The sequence below is a fragment of the Conger conger genome, chromosome 8, assembly GCF_963514075.1.
Source record: "Conger conger chromosome 8, fConCon1.1, whole genome shotgun sequence".
Lineage (NCBI taxonomy): Eukaryota > Metazoa > Chordata > Actinopteri > Anguilliformes > Congridae > Conger > Conger conger.
In genome coordinates, this window is record NC_083767.1 from 36,087,468 (window position 1) to 36,104,461 (window position 16,994).

The 16,994-nt window shown below is 38.6% G+C and overlaps 1 protein-coding gene across 1 annotated transcript; it reads left to right on the forward strand.

Moving 5' to 3' along the window:
- The first annotated feature begins 6,225 nt into the window (after positions 1-6,225).
- Positions 6,226-16,889, forward strand: LOC133134851 (zinc finger protein 518B). The gene is made up of 2 exons (XM_061251352.1): positions 6,226-6,322; positions 11,981-16,889. Exon 2 carries the CDS (start codon positions 12,204-12,206, stop codon positions 14,736-14,738), a length of 2,535 nt encoding a protein of 844 aa, XP_061107336.1. The 5' UTR covers positions 6,226-6,322; positions 11,981-12,203; the 3' UTR covers positions 14,739-16,889.
- Positions 16,890-16,994: the final 105 nt, after the last annotated feature.

The window sequence follows — 16,994 nt, forward strand, 5'->3', positions numbered from 1 at the left end:
GGTGGTCTGGTCGGTTGACAGACTTTTCAGCCTGTTTACTGACAGGTGTAATCATTTCTGTGCAATCAGACCACACCCTTGATAAACTCTCCTCTCACAGCACACACAGTATCACTGGTTCTCTGCCAAAATAGTTTGTGGAGTCTAACGCGCCCTTTGTTAGAGTATTAGTTTATTTTTAGCAAGGGAAGACTTTGTGGGAGTCTAATTCTCCCTTTGTTAGAATACTCTTCTATTTTCACTGAGAATAGTGTTTGCGGGATTCTACTCTCCCTGTGTTGTTAGTTTAAAACGACAAGTTTTCTTTTTCCACCCGTTTGGGATCTGTTCACCTTCTTTATCCTTCCCTTTGTGAGAAGTTTTTCCCTGTTGGGGTAGTTTTCAGTTAGAGGTTATTCCTCCTTTTATCTTTTCGTTTTCCTGCCTACCCTTTAGTCTGCTTTGCATATTTAGTGGCTGGTCATTTGCGAACACCTTTAGGAACCCTGGTATCTATATTTGGCCTAACACCAACGCTCCACCTCACATATGTGAATAAAACAGATGAAGGATAATTTTCTTTACATTCTGTATCATTTTCATAGAAAAACAAGCTTTTCTGATCATCTATGTTCCTGGATGAAAAATATATGCAGATGTATTTGGAGAGATTTAGGGACACAACATTTGTATGCAAGAAGAAATTGAGATTCAGTTCTAAACTATAAGATTTTTGTATTTGGAGAGACTTGAGGGTACTTCAGATGCAGATTTGGGAAAACTCACATGTAATTTGAATTCCTGTCAATGTCTTTACCAATTATTTTTTTTACACAAGAATTAGACATTGAGATTCAGCTCTAAACTATAAAAACATTTTTCTTCCAAAACATTTTAAGTTCTGTAATTTTTTTAAATTATTATTAGTGTATCTTTTGTGTACACTGTATGTACATGCTCTGACAAATGTGTTCTGTCTTAAATATCTGAATGGTACAAGCTGCATCTGGAGCGGGCCTGAAGGGAAAACCTGGCGCCACCAGCCACCACTGGTCAAAATTCATGGTCACCTGCTTCCTTATAACAAAGCAGGACAATGTCCCATCAACACTGATGACCTCTTGGGAGTCAGGGAGGCTCCCATCATGGTTCATGGTCATGAACATAACATAAGACATTATCTTATTTCTTGTAGGATGTGGATTTCCAGAATGCAGAGATTGTGAGGTCCCCCACACTTGTTTTACCACCCACAAAAAACTGTTGTCACTAAAGCAATAGCATCTTAAAATAGGTTATACAAATAGAACCATGAGTTTTAAATATTTCAATCCGTATATCCTGTTACCATCATGATTGAAAATTGCACCCTGAAAAAAAATTAATAAATGCAACAAAAAAAAAAACCTTCACCAGCCTGGCCCTCGGTGAGACTTTAGGGGTTAAGAGGAGAGACTTGCCATTATTGAAGGACCTATGAATTCTGCTCTGTAGCAGAAAATTCTGAGGGAGAATGTCCTATAGAGCTGTCTGCAAGCTGAAGTGTAATTCAGTTGTGCACATCTGAATGGCTGAAAATAAGTAAAATGTAAGTTTTGGAGTGGCCTAGTCAAAGTCTTGGCTTGAGCCCAAATATAGATACTGTGACTGGACCTGAGACCAGCATAAAATAAATGTGTCTGTATTAAAACAGTTCTGCAAACTCCCTATTGAATATGATAATAATCTCAGTATTTCCTTTGGCAAATGCCATTTAAAATGAGATTGTTCAATTAACTGTAGCACTGTAGCACTTTTTGCAGGAACACACACAAAGATGTTTACAGTGGACATACAATAAGGAAAGTCCAGGCCAGAGATCCCAAAACTGAGCAATTGAGATAGAGAAAATAAAACAAAGCAATTGAATAAAAATAAGTAATAATAAATAATAACTAATTTAATTTTGCCAACAGACTCAATTTAGGGTGGCACGGATGGTGCAGTGGGTAGCACTGCCGCTTCACAGCAAGGGGGTCATGGGTTCGAATCCCTGTCGGCCGGGGCCTCTCTGTGCGGAGTTTGCATGTTCTCCCCATGTCTGCGTGGGTTTCCTCCGGGTACTCCGGTGTGTCTGCCCTGCAATGGACTGGCGACCTGTCCAGGGTGTATTCCTGCCTTTTGCCCAATGTATGCTGGAATAGGCTCCAGCGACCCTGTTCAGGATAAGCGGGTTAGGATAATGAATGAACAAATGAATGAACAGACTCAATTTGTCAATAGGTTTTTATGCACATTTGTCATGAGAGCTGTCTTCCCTCAAGGTCACATTATTTATACTGCAAAAATAACATTAAAGCTACATTGCAGATATTGTTTCCACGTCGGAGGTATGGCTTTTTGTCTGCAATTCTTCCATGAAGACCAATTCTGACAAGACTTCTCCGCACAGTAGATGGGTGTACCTGGGTCCCACTGGTTTCTGCCAATTCTGAGCTGATGGCACTGCTGGACGATTGCGAAAGGAAGTAAGCATGTGTCTTTCATCTGCTGCACCAAATTTCGTTGGCCGTCCACTGCATCTACGGTCCTCAATGTTGCCTGTTTCTTTGTGCTTCTTCAACAGAGCGTGGACAGCACATCTGGAAACCCCTGTCTGCCTTGACATTTCTGCCTGGGAGAGACCTTGCTGATGCAGTATAACTACCTTGTATAACTGTCCTGTTGCTGTGCTCAGTCGTGCCATGGTGTATGACTTCTACATTAAACTGTCTTCAGCAACCTCACCTTGGAAGCAGAGTTTGGCTGTTGCTCACCCGTGTTTAATCCTCCTACACAGCTGTTTCTGTTTCAGTTAATGATTGTGTTTCAACCTACATACATGAAGAGACAGAAGCATTTGAGGCTGCCTAAATCCACAGAAGAACTGTGGCTAGTTTTCCAACGTGTTTGGAACAACCTACCTGCTGAGTTCCTTCAAAACTGTGTGCAAGTATAGCTAGAAGAATTGATGCTGTTTTGAAGGTAATGGGTGATCACACCAAATATTGATTTGTTTTAGATTTTTCTTTTGTTCATTCACTTCTGTTCATGCATTTTGTTAATTGATAAAAAAAATTACTATACTAGAGCATTCTTATTTTAGCATTTTTTCACACGTGCCTAAAACTTTTGCACAGTACTGTATATGTCACAATATACTCGCTTACTGTCTCAGTGGCCACCAAGTCATGAGACCAATTAAAACCTTCAGTTCGCTTGGTGCTTGTGGATAGTGGATAAATGATGGGTGGGTTGGATTACATTTAAGCATAATGATTGTACAGTCAGGTCCAGAATTATTGGCACCCTTGATGAAAATGAGCAAAAAAGACTGTAGAAAACAAATAATACCATAATGGCACTGAGCCTATTTCTATAATGTTTAATAAGGTTGGAGAACACATTTGGAGGGATCTTGGACCATTCCTCCATGCAGAAGCTTTCAAGATCCTTCATATCCTTAGGTTTGCGCTTATGGACTGCCCTCTTCAATTCAGACCACATGTTTTTGATAGGGTTTAAGTCCGGAGACTGAGATGGCCATTGCAAAACATTGATTTTGTTTTCAAATAACCATTTCTGTGTTGATTTTAAAGTATGCTTGGGGTCATTGTCTTGTTGGAAGGTCCACCTACGGCCAAGTCTCAGCATCCTGGCAGAGGCAACCAGGTTTTTGGCTAAAATGTCCTGGTACTTGGTGGAATTCATTATGCCATTGATCTTAACAAGAGCCCCTGGACCACTGGCAGCAAAATAGACCAAAGCATCAATGATCCATGTTTGACGGTAGGTATGAGGTGCTTTTCCTTGTATGCATCCCTTTTTTGACGCCGACTGTGTACATGGGCACAAAGTTCAATTTTGGTCTCATCTGACCATTGCACCCTGTTCCAGTCATAGTTCCAATGACATTTTGCAAACTCCAGATGCATGGCTGAATTTGTTGGTTGCTCTCAGTAAGGGCTTTCTTCATGCAACCCTTCCAAAGAGCCTGTTGGTATGGAGGTGGCATCTTATGGTTGATTTTGACTCCAAGACGCAACTAAACTCACCATCTTCCTCACTGTGTGTGGGGGCAACATGCACTTGTGCCCTCTTCCTGGCAAGTTTGCAACTGTTCCAGATGTTTGAAACTTTTTGATCATTACCCTAACTGTGGTAAGTGGTATGTTTAACCATTTATGTATTTTTTTTGTACCCATTACCTGATTTGTGTAGGTCAACAACCATCTGTCTCTTTTGACTTTCCCCATGGTGATGGATGACAAAGGGATTTTACATGTGTGTTACCTCATTTTTATACCCTAGGGAAACAGGAAGTGATGGAAGGCCACAATACAGTTCCTTAAGACTTAAATAAGTACAATTTTACAGCAGATTTAACTTTGTTTGGTTTTATTTAAAATAATCTTTAATATAGCCAATAGTTTTGACACCTACATTTTTCATAAAAAATACTCAATAAAAAGAAAAGAAAAATTAGAATAATTGTATTAGGATAAAAGTATATAGTTTTCCCATATGTTTGGATATAAAATATAGCTAATTATCTGTGTTGTTTATTTATACAGCCTTTTTTGCTAATTTGCATCAAGGGTGCCAATAATTCTGGACCTGACTATGTGTTCAATTATTTGTTTTATTAAAATTATATACAAATATGTTTAATACAATTCCAATTAGAATGTTTTAATATTGTTCTGCCAATGTTCCTCGTTCCACAAGCATTTCAAAAACTTAATTCAGTATTCGTCAGGTATACTTTTAATTGTCTCCTCATTGTCATTTACCCATCGATTGTAGAATTAATTTTTTGGAACAGAATTTGATGTAGTCCATTAGCATCCATATTGCTTTAAGAGCGTCTGCTAAATGACTGTAATGTAATGGTCTCGTCTATCTATCACATAGCTCGAGTGAAAACAGCCAACAACCAACCATGGACGGATAAAGACAATGCAACCAATTCATCACCAGTGACTGCCTCCCTATAAAATTGTTAGGCTGCATAATATAGCCCAAATTGTCTTCATATAATTTATTTCTTGTTTTAAATTATCCCATTCATGCTTAACATAATTTTCACAATAATATTTTGTTCAGATCAGTTGAAAAATGGATGCATGAATGGATTTTAAGCAAGTCTTACCTCATACATTTTTTAAAACAAAATATTTCAGCAACACTTTATAAATAAACGTAGGCATTTAATTTTTTATTTAAATAGCCCTATTTGGCCATTATGCATGTCTGTTCTCTTTGAGGAATCCAGTAACACACACAAACACATTCGTTTTAACAGCGTCATAGCATCTAACAAACAACTTAACAAGAAAATGGCGCCGGTTTCTGCTGGAAAGAACAACACTTTTTAAGGTATCCTTCTGCTATTCAAATATTCTTGGGGGAGGGGATGTTGTGTTTGTTCTGGAAATTCGTTTGGAATGTTTTACCATAAATAGAAATTCGTGGATCCAGATACTTGCACCGCACAATGTTATAACTTATACCATACTTATAACTTGCATTACGCTATACTCTATGCACAATTTGTGATATTAAAGTGATTTGAATTAGTCCGCAGTGGCTGTACAGGCATGTACAAATGAATTGAAAAAAGTCCTTTATATTACAGATATAACGGTACCCACGACAGTGTAATAGTAGACATCTACTGCGGTGTCCAATCGCCGCCTAGAAAAAGATCATCTTCCCACTACGTGTAAGGGAGCACAATCTCAGTTTTAAGGACGTACGTCAGCGAGTTATGGTTAACGACATTGCCACTGTGCAAGGTCTCACCACGCTCCAATGATTGACATCTTTTCACCACACGATTGTTAAACGTTTCAAACAACACGAAGTCAAAACAACCAACCGAATTATGAGCTCTATATATGATATATATGAATATGATCATCTCAGATGTGCGATGCAGGACGACATAAGATATAGAGCGGTAATGAGTTCACTAATATAATTAAGCACAATTGTGGCCCAAAAACGAACACGCGCGCGTGAACGCACACACGCATACAGGCACACAGTTATAACATTTTCCTAAATGTAGTGAGTAAACTGGTTGACGCACTCTTCGTAATTTTATGAGGACAATGAAGGGTTAAATATGCAGCGTATAGTACGGTGTAGAGATCTACTGCTCCGCTGCGAATTTGGCCAATCAAAGCTAGTTGGTGAACGTCATTCCGTTGTCTTTTCTTCCTCCAGAACGAGAGAAGACAATACCCAGGACACCATTTGCCAGTTTGATTAGGGATCATACGGGAATTACAGTTATGCGCAACGTGTACAGTAGTTCAAGGTTTGTGAACTAGGTTATTTTGCATTGGAGCAGCTTGCAAATGAGCGTTTATAGCTGTGGCCCACGACTGGTAGGCCTACGGCTAGTTTCTTTCAGGATAGCCTATGCTTCGAATCGTTTGGGTTTCCAACCATTTTGGCTAGTTGGGTTGTTAGCTTCGTTTGGCGATCTGTCTTGCGCTCTTGTTTCACGCTAATAGCTTGCTAACATCATAGGGGCGTAGCTATGTTTCTACGTAAATGTGTTTTGTGCATTAACTGTCTTGTGTAGAACGCGGTCTTGTACAATAGTTCGTTAGCGACATTGGTCATATTTATGTAGCTAGTCATATGGATATAAAATACACATAGCCTACAGCGAATTGAACATTTCAAATAGTGGCATTTCGACCGTCTGTTGCATTCGGCAGTATTTTGTGAAAATGTGTAAGCATGTGGTTGAGACATGTCTTTAGATGCGGTACTACAACGCATTCCCGCGAATACATTTTCTGTTCAGTTTTACGTGTTTATAGTCCAGTTTAGGGGACACAAAGTTCAAATAGCGCTACATGTCATGTAAATGTGAAGTATCGATACATTTAAATAATGTCATTCGCCTAAGACTGAACAAACCCATGTTAAGCACATAATAACAATAACAAAACATTGATAGGCTACATTAGGATCATTCAGATATTTAATTGCATCTTACACACAGCTTCGGCATACAGTTATTATATGTGTTTTTGTGTGTGCTGCGAAATTGTCATAGCCTGCTATCATTTTAAAGCCTGTCTCACTTAAAAATGTTTCTTATATATTATGTTGTAACATCTAATACATTTTGCATGACATTCGGAGTTTATGTTGTGTAGCTACTGCCAATAGCCTAAACAGTAGCCTACCTCATATCATTTTATTCCTTGATAATAAACTCTTTTTTTTTTCTTTTTTTTTTTACAATTAACTTGATTCAAACTACATAATTTCAGTGTCATTTTAAGGTTTTAAGAATCAGATTGAATAGGCTTTAGTGCAGCCTAATAGAAATGAACAGATTTGATCTGATACATTTAGAAACAAACTGTTATTTGAAGATGGTACATGTTCAGAGTGTGATTTCTGATTTTTGGGGGTGGGATCTGTAAAAACGCTGAAATTATATTTGAGATTCATTTTAATAAGTGCACAGTGTAGAGCCGGTTCTTCTCTTTAAAAAGTGATACACCATACATGTATCTACCCTATTATTGAATACATATCACACATTTGCTGTCAGCTTATCCAGGAAAAATCTGATAAACAAAATCTTAAAGTGTGATACTTCCTCCGTTATGTTGAAATATAAGAGTGTATTTGCCTGCTTTAAAGGTCAACATGTCAGTGAAAGTTTCCACACAGAACAATTGATGTTTATCAAAATGTGGAATTGACACATTGCTAGTTGTTTTGCCTTTGACTTGATACTTTATCCAGCTGTCTTAAAGTATCACTGAAACTCTGTATACTATTGCTTATTATCCAAGTGAAGACTACATATAGAGTTATAAAACAATACCAGTTTGTTATCGGTTGCAACAAGCAAATTAGCTATAGTTAGCTTGACGAATTTACAAATATCCACTTGTGTAGTGTAATTCGAACATAGTAGCGATTGCACAAGCATTGTGCTTCTGGTGAATATTTGTAAATTCGGGAAGCTAACTAGTAATAGCTCATGTGCTTGTTGTTACTGATAGCGAACTGGTATTGTTTTCTAACTAGCTAAGCATGTTCAAACATTGGTGTTTAGCTAAACCTTTATTTCTCTCAAATTGTAATTTGCATTGTTTGTGGTAGCCTATCATATCTTAGTTATATTGCCAGCTAGTTACGTAGCCAAATAACTTGCTTGCTCACAATATGGTTGGTTAGCTAAAGTGAAAACTTAAAAAAGACAAAAAATATAAATTGTTGTGTAGCACACCAAAGTCAAGATTTCATAAAGTCAACTGTACGGTTCTTACTAGAACACTATGAAAATACGGCAGGTTCTGTTGCGTTTGTAATCAGTGTTGTGGTTTGAGGTTGTTTGTTGTTGCAATTCCTCTCTTGACCGTTCAGAGTGCCAATTACCTATTGTACCTTTAAGTATATGATTAAATTAATATTATTATTATTATTCTGCCATTTTTGCAGTTCCAGCAAAACCACTTAGTAACTTAGTAAGCAAAATATTGCACAATGTTAGATCTGTGCACAGAATGTATATAGCAAGTTTCACCATATTTTACTCCTTAGGTTACTCCTGCCCCCCTTGTGACATGAAACAAATGTCAAGCCATGTGTCACTTATTTGACTAAAATGAATTCAATCGAACTCAGTCTGCTGATAGGATTTTCCGTTTTTATTTGTTTCAAAAGACATTAAAATACATCTCCTCCTAGAGAACTTGACATATCAGCATGCCTTAACTTTAAGCTATTTGTTCGTAGATCCATTCGGCAAGAGAGGGCACACGCACAAACGTCACTCCAGGCTGGCCCCCCTATGGGATAGGGCGGCCTGTAGTGTAGTGGTTAAGGTACATGACTGGAAACCGCAAGGTCGGTGGTTCGATCCCCGGTGTAGCCACTATAAGATCTGAACAGCCGTCAGGCCCTTGAGCAAGGCCCTTAACCCTGCATTGCTCCAGGGGAGGATTGTCTCCTGCTTAGTCTAATCAACTGTATGTCGCTCTGGATAAGAGCATCTACCAAATGCCATTAATGTAATGTAATGGGGAAAATATTATGAGTTTCCATAAGAAATTAATAAAGCAGTCATTTACAAGTCTTTAAAATAGGACAATGTCTAGTCATATATTAAAATTGAATTTTATATATTGATTATACATTTTCATATATCGATTTTCAAAATGCCACAAAGCTGCTATGTGGCTTATTGCACAGCAACAAATATTTAAAAACCTGGATTTACCCTTCTTTTAATTGCCCATGACTAACAATAGCTCACAGCACTAGCTTCTGTGATGGGATGTTAAAGATGAAACCAAACGATTATGATCAACTTGGTAGTCTAGTTTGTCTAGTTAGCTAGTATGCTTTTCATGATCATAGATCATAATGTAGTTGATGTGGGATTTAATAAGATAGAAGAAGATATCAGGGAATGACATTCAGTTACTCTGTAACTGATTAAATATAGCACTTGTGTCCTGTTAAGTTTATTTTGCCAAAATACCTGATCTCTAAATATAATGATTGAATGTGATTTGCTGATAGCCTATTAGTTGTTAAAATACTACATTTGCTATTATGTAGGATGGCTTCAGAACATTGGCAGACACAGCTTTCCCTCTTGCAAGGCTCCACCTACATGCCTGTGACACATTGCCAACTGGATATATAGGTCACTGGCATTTTAAATGATTGCCATTAAAAAAAACCCTTTTCTCCTAAAAGACATCACACATCTCATCGCAGTTGTATATGCATAATCTGTCTACGCATATCTGCAAAACGTAGCCTATTTCAGTCATATGTCTCAGCCAAGTCATTTGGCCACGATGATCCAAAGTATGCAGCAGTACTCTGTATAATAAAACCTCCTAGTATGTTGACAAATGATCACTATATTTTGCAGGGAAAATACACTCACTGAGCACTTTATTTGGAACACCTACTTATTCATGCAATTATCTAATCAGCCAATCGTGTGGCAGCAGGGAAATGCATAAGATCATGCACATGTGGGTCAGAAGTAATTTAAGCTCAGTCATTTCAACTGTGGTTTGATTGTTGGTGCCAGACGGGCTGGTTTGAATATTTCTGTAACTGCTGATCTCCTGGGATTTTCGCACACAACAGTCCCTTGAGTTTGCAGAGAATGGTGTGAAAAACAAAAAATATCCAGTGAGCAGCAGTTCTGCACACAGTGTTTGTTTTGAGAGGTTTTGCCCCATATTTAGGAAACGGCTTCACTGACGATGATTGTAAAAATGCCTATGCATAATTTAAGCATTTAATCCAAATAAGATCAACAGAAACACTTGTGACAGTGCTCCTTTAAGATATTCAGAAATATACATGTTTTTTTTCTAATTTCATGACTGTACATTTTATTAAATCTGAATTAGACCTCAAAATTGTACATTTTGACAATGAATAGTCCATAGACTTAACATGGTGAGACACAATGCTAACATCAATGTGAATCTGAAGTTCTACACTGACCTTTATGTTCGACAACGTTGTCGCATGCAGGAAACGCTAGTAGCTAGATTACATCCCATACCACACTGACAGTAGCATCAGCCCAGTCTCACTCACTGTCCAATGTGGCAAGTGGTTTTGGTGCCAGGCATGGGGGTTTGAGTCTCTCTGAAACTGCTGATCTCAAAACAAAAAACATCCACTGAGCAGCATTTCTGTGGGCTTATTAATGAGAGAGGTTAGAATAGAAGTGCCAGACTGGTCGAAGCTGACAGGAAAGTGACAGTAACGCAAATAACCACAGTGGTATGCAGAAGAGCATCTCTGAACACACAACACATCAAAACCTCTTATTAGATAGGCTACAGCACCAGAAGACTTATTAAGACTAAATATAAGTCTGATAAGTTTAATTTCCTGTTTTAAAAAATGCAAACATTTAACTTAAAACAGTTTTTTGTAATTAATATGAATTATTACCATTACACATCACTGTGTTGAATTGTTGTTAAAATGGCATGGCACCTTCTATAGTTTTCCTATGATAATAATGGAATATGGTATTATTTTGTCGACTGCCTTTTATGAACACTGCTAATTCTTGTGGGATCATTGAAAAATATATTTTAAAATTAAATGGGTGGGGAGTTCATCATGGAAGGCAATAAAATTAATATGTGGTATTTTGGAGTGAATAAGAAATAGTTTTTCATTTCATATATGAATCATTGGGTTGTGTAATAAACTAAAATAAAACAGAACCTGTGGGAAGAGATATGGAACACCTGTTTTGCATGGGAAAAGATGTGGGAAGAGATTACATTTCATAAATATGAAAGAAAATTTCAGACCACATTCTTGCTTGGTTAGGGAAATCTGTATGCAATATTACTTTCAGTTCATGTATTTTGTGAATTCTCTATAGTCTATAAGAACCTGTTCGTAACCTGTAAGTATTCCTGCAAGTTGCTAAGAGTTGCTATGAATTTTATGGCATGTGGCTCTCATAGTGAAATTGATTGTGTTTGATGGCAGTTTTCTCTGTTTTTCCTGTTGTAATGATAAAGGGCCAAAACTATAAAGGTATAGTCTATAGCTATAATTCATTACAAAGCTGGAATTGATACTCCGTTCTCAGTACTCGGTTGCAAAACAGGTCTGAATACGAGTAGCTTCTTGAATAGAAATCTGCCACATTCCAATTTTGGAAAACCACAGAATGAATTTGAGTAATGTGTACAGGCAGGTCAAGGTAGCGATAACCTCAATCGAAACATTTCTGAGACCTTTGGAAACTAGAAAACCTGGGTGTACGAGTCCTGTACGAGTGTACATGACAAGCAGTTTGGAGTAAGTGCGTGCATTATTATTCAGGTCACTGTATGCAGATCTTGCTCTGATTGTAGTCAGTTTGCTGTGACATACTTGTTTATATGCTGTGATGCTTAAGGAAAATAGCTAAAACATTTTCTCTTTCTTTCAGTTGGATTCTGACTACACAGGTGGATGAACAGACAAAGTGACACTTTTTGAAGGAGGAGCGAGGCAAGAGTATACTGCAAACACTTTCAATCAGAGTGAGAAAATGTGATCATTATACATGAAGATGTTTTGGTTTTTAGTTGTTTTTTTTGCCTCTGAATGATGATTTAACAGTGAACCTTCAGGCAGTATATGTGCTAGAGTGCTGAAGTGATTCTACTGACATGAATCCAGTCAGTCAGCATCAGAATGTCTTCATTTCTTTTGTAGAGAAAACAGCAAAGAAAATCAATTTAGAAAAATCTCCAGCCTTGCCTAAAAGTAATGCAATTCTGAACAGATTTTCTTGTGACAAATGTCGCTTTTCGTCAAGAGACATGGATCAGTTCAATAAGCATGCCTTGCAGCACGTGGAAATGACCTTCTCTTGCTCTTACTGCAACCACGTCTCGTACACCAGAGGGGAATCTCAACGCCATCTTGTTAAGCACACTGGCTCCTTCCCCTTCAAGTGCCAGTTTTGCCCCTATGGCGCTGTGAGAAATGACTACATCGTGAAGCACACTCAACGGGTTCACAAGGTTTTTGAATATAAAGCCTCGTACAGAGCCGCCAAGAGAAGGCTTAATTTGGAACAGCAGTCCCACTCAACCAAAACGCACGTGTACTCATCGCCTTTGAGCACAGACACAGGCTTGCCAACTGTGAGTGTGGTCAATAAAGCACCAGTCAGCAGTGATGCTGTTGGAAAGGGGAATCATTCTAGCAGTTTGTCCAAGGTCCAGGTGGAGCTTTTGGCTCCCCTAAATGAACCCATTCAGCATGACAAACCTTTGACCATCGCTTATTCGCCAGAAATGAACATACCCCCTGGCTGCTTCGTTGAACTTGTGGAGGTAAAAACAGTCAATGGGACCAAAGAGCTGGAGCTTAAGTTAGTGTCACAGCAAGCTGCTGAAAACGAATCACTTGCGAAAAATTTGGAAGTCCAGACAGGGAAAGTCGGTGTTCAGAACAGCCGCATAGGCAAGCCCACCTTCAGGTGCAGTGTCATTCCACAGGAAAACAAGGTAACCCATCCAGAGCCTCGTACTGTAAACCAGCCCGTGGAAAAAATAGATTTCTCCTCAGTGAAAACTGTGTTGGGTTTATCCCGTGATCGGGCTCCAGAGTTAAAGAAACACTCAAAGGAAGCTCAAGAGGCTGTGAAAGAGGACACCGGTGAGGATGTAAGGGGATTTCGTGGGAAATCAACTAAGGAAGCATCCTGGAGTGTGCGCCCACAAATGGGAAATAAATCACAGAGTTTAGGCAAACTTGTGAGTTCTTTTCAGCCTCAGTCCATATTATCTACTGAGGGTACTCAAAATAATGCCACCCAGCAGAATGTTGTCAGACACACTGGACCCTCAACAGCCTATAATATTGGTAAACTGCCCTGCCGTATTGTTCCTAAGGACAATATAATCTGTGGCAATCCATCTCATCCAACAAGTAATTCCTTCACTCCCCGTGAGAGTACGCTGTCTAAAGGGAAATGTTGTCCATTTGTCAATGCCATTCCTAAGAAAGTTGCTGAGGATAAGGGTCCATGTGATGCTCCAGCTACCACTGAGCTACCGGTCATATCATCAGTATTTTCCATTAGTCAAGGCCCTGGGGATATCCCAGGTGGCATCAGATGGGAGCAGGCTTTAAATAACAACCTGGGAATTTCTCACAATGGGAACATATCTGCTCCAGAACAAGGGAATGCTAAAAATATATTGTCCACCAGACCCACATCAACATTAGTGGATACCTATGGAGGCCCTAAAGGGGGAACAAGTCACAAGCTCACAAATAAAGGAAATCCGAGTACAAACACAGAGAGCATTAAGACAGGCTCGCCAAGCCTTGTCAGTGAAGCACTAAGGTCTCCGCTCGTGGGTCAGACTTCCCTGCCCCAGCTGAGCAAGATTTCTCCTTGTGACCTGGTCAAAAATCCAGCAGACGCACCTGCAAAACAGAAAAGCCCAAAAATTGTGGAAGACTCAGTGCCAGTGTTCATTCCGCAAGGAGCCGTGCTGAAGATCTCAGAGTCCAACACGTCCTCGCTGACTCTCAAGCTCTCCGCACCAGCTTCAGAGATGACGGGAAGCTGGATGCCCAGGCCTGTCCTTTTCAGCAGTTTAAACGGACGGAACAATTCGGACATGGACCACTTGGGCCAGAACAAGGTTCCTAAGCTCTCACTCAAGAGGAGGAAGTCGGGAGCGGAAAACAAGGGCTTGGATGAAGACTGGGAGCAGCAGCGATCGCAGTCTCAGGGCAGGCATGGTGATGCTTGGAAATTAGCTAAGCACAAGAAGAGGAAAAAACACAAGAAGACCTCTAAAGTGAAATCCCTTTCACAAGTGGCAAAGAAAACCCAAAGAGGCACAGGAAGATTCTGGCTCATTCCACTGAAAGAGGATCAGCCAGTTAAATGCCCAGGACCTGACCAACCCGTCGTAGTCCTTAATCACCCAAAGCCACAGGCTCTTAAGGCAACGACCAACATACAAACCATGCTCAGAGGCAACAAAAGCTTCCCCAACTGTGCTCTTCCCACAAGAGAACGGTCTGTTATGTGGCAGACAAGGACAACTCGCCAAACACCAGACCAGACCCGGCGCACATTAAAAATGAAATTAAAGAAAGTCCATCAAAACAAATACCAGATAGTGGGGTTTGTGTTTAGAGACTCTCCCACTGACACTCAAGTGCTAGCCCGGTGAACATGTGTTTTTAAGCAACAGAAAGGAAAAAATGATCAGATATGGAAGACTGAAACTCCAGATAAATGATCACAACACAATTGTGAATCAGGAATGTTTTAATATACAAGCCAGCTTACAAGTGTTTGTGCTAGAACATACCATGACATTTCAATTGAATTCCTTATTAAGGAATTGTCCGTTTGGTCACCAATGTTGATATGAATATGATTCACAGCAAAAAGTGATTGCGATTGGTGATGATAATTATGCCTACTTACCAACTTGCCATAGAGCCGGTCAAGTTTATAACATGAGGAAAAAATGCCAGGAAACCAGTATGTTAACCGACAATGTCAAATGTATAGTGTTTCTGAAAACCTGCAATGTGGTTTTTCATTTTCTGTGAAATATGTACAGCTAATGTGACACCTTTTACAATATGTAAAAAAAAAAAAATTCTGCGGTTGCAATTTAATTTCAGTCTGATGCAATGTTTAACGACTATGGTCATGTAGGCATGCTATGTATGGCTTTTTCCAGTTAGAAGGGCAGATGTTAACAGATATGTTATATACTAATAATAATAATAATCATATTCTATGTATATATATACATATATATATGTATATGTATAGGTATATATATATATATTTATACAAAAATACAGTGTGTTTGGGTTTGGGAATCGTGATCACGGCCAGTCATCGTGTCTCTTATGCGGTCATTTTTTTTTTTTTTTACGGAATCTCAATAGCGTTCATATCTTATCTGAACAGTCCAATCATACATTGACTCCAGAAAGTTTCTGGTCAGTGGCCAGTACATATTAATTTTTCACATTCCAATTGGAGATTGCTTTTGTGTAGCATGTGTGCTCCAATCACTTATCTTAAAATGTGTCATACTGCATTAATGTATAACATTACCAAAGCTCCTTAAATATTGTTCTGACTGTGTATCAGTTGGTTTTCAGCCAACAACCAACACCAAACCCAAACATCGTATTTCACTGGCCAGAGTTAAATACCATGAAATAAGAAGTGTTTGATGTACATAATCAGAAAACAGTGTTAGGCAGGAATTACACCAGGAGTGGAGTTGACACATAGCGGAAGTTAAGCGTGCAATGTTATTTATACCAAAACTGTTGTATGACTGGTCCACCAGCAGATCCTTGAGGGTTGCTCAGAAACTGCCATTAGAAACAGAGTTAACAATCATTGCATACTGTTGTTAATTAAATCATTTTGTGTTAACATCACAATTGGTTACATATTTAAAGTTTTAGTGTTATTTTGCATTCCTGTTAAAAGTGCATTTGCGATGAGCCTGTCTTCCCTGCCAACTGAAATCGTCTCAGCCAGTTATATGGCACAATGCAGAGCAGCCAGCCACAGCAGGCAATGTCACGGTCTGAATTCAATTGTAGATCTTTGGGCCCATCCATATACTGGAACAGTGCCTTAACAGGATGAGGCACCCAACAACTCCATAATGATTCATTTGACTCTGAAGCTACTGTACTGTGCAACTTTATATTATATGTTATATGTTACTAAATTATGTCACTGAATGAAGTTGTTACTTAAATAAGGATTATAATTTCTAAAGCATGCCACCAGGATTTCAATCCATGTGTGGTTCATGCTAGCTTCTGAACTACTTAGACACACCCATTTCATTCCAAATGAATTTGTTCATGTTTGACTGTAATTTGGAAGAAAATAACAGGGTAGACTGTTCCAGCATATGAGTTTTTACATTTTTAAACTTTATTGTTTTCACAATATACATTTGTACTTTGAGGTTTTTCCACTACTGAATGGTGTTCCGCTAAAAATAACTGAAATATTTTTTCAGTTCTTGTCATAGATATAAATAGTCTGGATTCATTTGCTTTTTTGCTTTATGTTTATTATCTTCACAATTATTGTTATTAACAACACATTTTGGTTATGTAACAAGTGGAATGTTAAACATTCTTATTCTGGGGCAAATTACCTTGTAATGACACTGTTTTGAGTGTGTTTACTTTCTCTTACTGAATTAACTGCTGTTTCTTCTCGAATGTCCTCCAACACTGCTGGCTTTGGTTTATCATGGGTCTTTTATATAATTTCATTAAGATTTTGCCTAAATAAATGAAAAAGGTGTTCGGTGTAATCAGAATGTGACATTTTGTATACTTTTTGTTGCCTTCATAGTAGTGAAAAGAACCTGGAATGGTAAGCTAAAAAGTCATTATTTTGTGTAACAGTACATTGGCAATCCATT